Raw genomic sequence first — 5038 nt, 5'->3', positions numbered from 1 at the left:
TGTAAACGAACACAAATGTTAAAAAAACCAATAAATAATCTATATAAATAAAACGTCAAAAAAATATATATTTTAATGAGTAGATGGTTGATAGGAAAAAAAAACGACGGGTTAATTTTTTTTTTTTTTCGAAAAACCCCTTCCTAATATATTAAAGTAACCCTTGTTTAAGACTTTTTATAAAAGGACTTACGCAGGCTTCAACATTTTCGAAGAATTATATAAGGAAATGATAAAATGTGGGATATAAGGATATTATCTAATTTGGACCAATACTTTTTGAAAGATTTGTTTAGTAGTTGTACAAATTGCAAGTAACCTTGGCAAAGGTGGGCTTGACTTTGACTAAATGCAAAGACTTCTTACTCTCACAGCCGACAACACTTTCTCCCACACACACTCTCCGTTTCCTATTTTTCTTCCTTCTTTGTCTTCCTACCATTCATTATAAGAAAAATGAAATACAAATTCTGATCCAATAAAATTTCATATAATATTGTATTATTCACATATTATTTTTCAATTAAAATCAAATATTCCGAATACGAAATTTATTACATTCAGTTAAATTGACACAAATAGTGAAAGGGACGTCACATTTCTGTTTATGTTTTTTATTTATCCGCTAAAAAATGATATAGCTTTTATCACGGTTCTTTTTATTCAACTAAAATGAAAGATATAAAAATCAATTTTTTTAAACAGATGGATAAAAATATAAATGAAAATATAGTGAACATGACTATTGTGGTTTAAAATTAAATAGTTATTTTTTTTTTATCTTTTGTTTTACAGAATATATAAAATCATCAATCTTGACTTATGAATTTGAGATCGGAGAATTAAAATTACGGAGGTAAAATAAAACAATGTGAAAATACACTAACATCCGGTTACTAGCAACGATGTTGAAAGATTTTAGTGAGATTTTAACTTATAGTGTAGTAAGTATTAAGATCTAAAGAACGAAAATTTTTATATATATTTTAATAAATGTTATTTTAAAATTAAACATAGACCTTTATTTAATTATATAGTCATAATAATAAATGTGTATAAATGTTTAATTATTAAATTCCATTTTTTGTATAAGTTATTTAGTTAGAATCTTATCGGCATCCGAGTCTTCTATTTAATTCAAATTGATGGTATAAGTTTTTAAAGGTTAGTTTTGAAAATAAAAATCTGTAAAATATAGGTATCAAGTTAAATTATATATGTGATCACGATTAAGCATTTGGAACTATTATAAATTTATATTTATAATTTATAATAAAACTAAAAAGAATAATACAAATGAGAAGCTAATTTAAAGTTTTCAACTAGAGATATAATAATTAACATCTAACCTATCTCCATCTTGACCATAATAATATCTGTAGCAACCCACCTTCCTCTTGTCTTCCCTGTCAATTTGCACCTCCTTATCTATATATTCTACTCTTTCTTTTCATTCAGTTCTTCAGTTCAACTCTCTCCTTCTCTTTCTCTCCCTCTTTTCTCTACAACTACTTCAAGATCAATCTATACTGCAACAGGAGTTTTCTTTTAAGAATCTTTCCATGGAATATACAAGCTTAGTCGACACTTCGTTGGATCTTAATTCAAACCCTTCCCACTTCCTCTCTCTAGTTCCTGTAAGTACTTGGTTACGGATATACATATATACACATGTATGCAGATCATACATATATCTATATATACATGTGTAATCAACACACACACAGATGGGTTTCTCTTTAGCTTACGTAGTTTCTTGATTTTGAATCGCAGAAACAAGAAGTTCAAAGCAGCTTCAATATTGAGCTGGGATTGAAGATGTCTTCTGTTAATGATCAGGTATACACCATTTTTCACTTCTGGGTTCTATCATATATATAATATACATACATGTATATATATCCTCTCTCTCTCTCTCTCTCATTAAAGGAGATGTTTATTGCGCAGGATGCAAGCGAGTTGGTGGAGGAATTGAATAGGGTGAGTGCAGAGAACAAGAAGCTCACGGAGATGTTGACTGTCATGTGTGAGAACTACAATGCTTTGCAAAACCATTTAGCTGATTATATAAGCAAGAATCCGGCACCATCAGATAGCGCCACCAACAACAACCCCAACAAACGGAAGCCGGAAAACCCCGTGAACCAAATCATCAACAATGAGAGAGGGAACTCCGAAAGCAGTTCAAGCGATGAAGATTCTTGTAAGAAACCTCGACAAGAACAAAACCTTAAGGCCAAGATTTCTAGGGTCTGTGTTCGCACCGAAGCTTCGGATACGGGCCTTGTAAGTCCTCTTGATCCATTCTATATACATTAAAGAATCTTATTTCTAGTAGTTGCCAAGATTTGTAAATCTGAATGTTATATTTGTTGTATACAGTTGGTGAAGGATGGATATCAATGGAGGAAATATGGACAAAAGGTTACAAGAGACAACCCTTCTCCTAGAGCGTATTTCAAGTGCTCTCATGCTCCAACCTGCCCAGTCAAAAAGAAGGTAAGAAGCCATTGCCAACTTCTATATATATCTTCATTTCAAAACACAAATCTGATACGAACTTGATGTTTCTAAAGTCTAATATGTTCTCCTTGTTTAATCTTGTTCGGATTAGGTTCAAAGAAGTGTCGAGGATCAGTCGATCTTGGTAGCAACTTATGAAGGAGAGCACAACCATCCAAACCAAGCTAAAAACGAGCAAGCGGGTTCATGTTTGAACCGAACAGTGGCCACCACCACTCTCGGTTCAGTCCCATGCTCGGCCTCCCTGAGCTCATCCGGACCCACCATCACCCTGGACTTGACAAAACCAGTCAGTAACGCGTCGGATGAACAGAAAGTTGGTGGCAACCGAAGGGTTGACACACCCGAATTTCAACAGTTTTTGGTAGATCAAATGGCATCTTCGTTGACAAAAGATCCGAGCTTCAAAGCAGCATTAGCAGCCGCAATTTCTGGAAGAATGGTTCAACAAAATCAGTCACAAAAGTGGTAGAATTGGTGGCTACTAGCCATTGGTGAGATCATGGATGATGTAGATACCACATAGTTGAAAAAGAAAAACAAGTAAAGTGCTAGTGGTAGGAAGCTTCGATCTGAAAAGAGATTAGGAGGGAAAAGTTTGTACCCAAGTTGTGGTGGTTGATTGGTTGGTTTGATTTGATTTGGTTCCAATTTTGAAGGGACTTTGCTCGATTATAGGAGATACCCATACGAACCAAATGGCTAAAGCCATAAGATACTTGAATTGTTCATATTAAAGATTATTTCGGCTTTTTGATTCCTCTATTTCGATCTTATAGTTGGTTCTTTTTGTGTTTTTGAATATGATATACGGTTAAGTTTAATGGTGTTAGACGTTATATGTATCACGTGGAAAAAAATGGGCTTTATGTGGTCCAATGACGATTCCAATCTATCGAAAGATTCAAAGTGGTCCTCAAATTCAAGATGGACAATTTAATGTGCAACACTTTCACATGCCTTTTTATTCAAAATGAAGGGACATTTTTTTCTTTTGGGTGCTTGAAAAGACATGATAATTGCATATTGCATCTAGAGACTCCAATGAACTCATTTAAGTAACTCTACATAAACTCAATGCAAAAAATTTAAATTATTTATTCATATAATAATTTAATATTCAAAAAGTTTTTTTTTTCAGACTCATTATTTACGCGGCAAATAAAATTCATTAAAAATAAAAGCCCACATTTAGCATGAAGCTAAGACAAAGGCAACAGATACATTTACATGAAAAGATAATAAAATGAGAACAACTTCAATATGCTCGACTACCACAACTAAGGTTACACCTATTTATGCACCAAACATATGAGGGGATATGACATTATCTGTAACATCCTCTCAGAAACGTATTACAATATTATTCGTTTTGGGCTCACGACACAAAAACTTCACAAGGTCACCCATCTCGGAATTGTTCTCGCCTGGGCTCGCTTAACTGCAGAGTTCTTATGAGATCTATTGTCCTCACGACTTTAAAACGTGTTGTGACAAAGAAGGTATTCACACCCCTTATAAGAAAATGTTTCGTTCTCCTTCCATGCCGATGTGGGATCAGGTGCAGGTACCACCCACCTTCACCCCCCCCCCCCCCCAATTATAGAGTTCGGCGTCCCAGTCAAACACATCAACCCGTACTCCAGCTTTGATACCATTTGTAACATCTCCATCGGGCATTTATCACAATATTGTCCGCATTGGGCTCCTAGCACAAAAACTTCCTAGGGGGTCACCCATCCTTGAACTGCTCTCGTCCGGGCACGCTTAACAGCAGAGTTCTTATTGGATCTACTGCCCTTACGGCTTTAAAACGCATTGTGTTACGGAACGTATCCACACCCCTTATAAGGAATGTTTCGTTCTCCTTCCTAGCCAATATGGGATCAGGTGCAACCCACCTAAGAGGTGTGGATACATTCCTTGTCACAAAGCGTTTTAAAGCCGTGAGGGCAGCAGATCCCATAAGAACTCTGCAATTAAGCGTGCTCAGGCTAGAATAATTCAGGGATGGGTGACCCCCTAGGAAGTTTTCGTGTCGGGAACCCAAAGCAGACAATATTGTGATACATGCTAGAGGGGAATGTTACAAATGGTATCAGAGCTAGGAATTGGGTCGATGTGTTCGACGGGGACATCGAACCCTATAATGGGGGGTGAAGCTGGGTTGCACCTGATCCCACATTGGCTGGGAAGGAGAACGAAACATTCCTTATAAGAGGTGTGGATACCTTCCCTAACACAACGCGTTTTAAAGTCGTGAGGGCAGTAGATCTCATAAGAACTCTGCAGTTAAGTGTGCCCGGGCGAGAGCAATTCAGGGATGGGTGACCCCCTAGGAAGTTTTCATGTCGGGAGCCCAAAGCGGAAAATATTGTGATACATGCCAAAGGGGGATGTTACATTATCTGTGATTTTGGTTGGGGCCATTTATCTTCTAAAAAAACTTATTGTTTCTCGTCGTCAATATATTTCGAAGAGTACAAGAAAAGATCATATGAGTTATCAATCTTTT

The 5038-nt window shown here is 36.0% G+C and overlaps 1 protein-coding gene across 1 annotated transcript; it reads left to right on the top strand.

Moving 5' to 3' along the window:
* The first annotated feature begins 1458 nt into the window (after positions 1 to 1458).
* Positions 1459 to 3288, top strand: WRKY40 (WRKY DNA-binding protein 40). The gene is made up of 5 exons (XM_079040168.1): positions 1459 to 1637; positions 1774 to 1839; positions 1948 to 2286; positions 2383 to 2499; positions 2615 to 3288. Exons 1-5 carry the CDS (start codon positions 1563 to 1565, stop codon positions 2993 to 2995), a joined length of 978 nt encoding a protein of 325 aa, XP_078896294.1. The 5' UTR covers positions 1459 to 1562; the 3' UTR covers positions 2996 to 3288.
* The last annotated feature ends 1750 nt before the right edge of the window (positions 3289 to 5038 follow it).

Source organism: Lactuca serriola, chromosome 4, assembly GCF_051521515.1.
Source record: "Lactuca serriola cultivar US96UC23 chromosome 4, Lser_US96UC23_V15, whole genome shotgun sequence".
Lineage (NCBI taxonomy): Eukaryota > Viridiplantae > Streptophyta > Magnoliopsida > Asterales > Asteraceae > Lactuca > Lactuca serriola.
The sequence above is the reverse complement of the archived record's forward strand: the minus strand, read 5'-3'. Positions and strand labels throughout refer to the sequence as shown.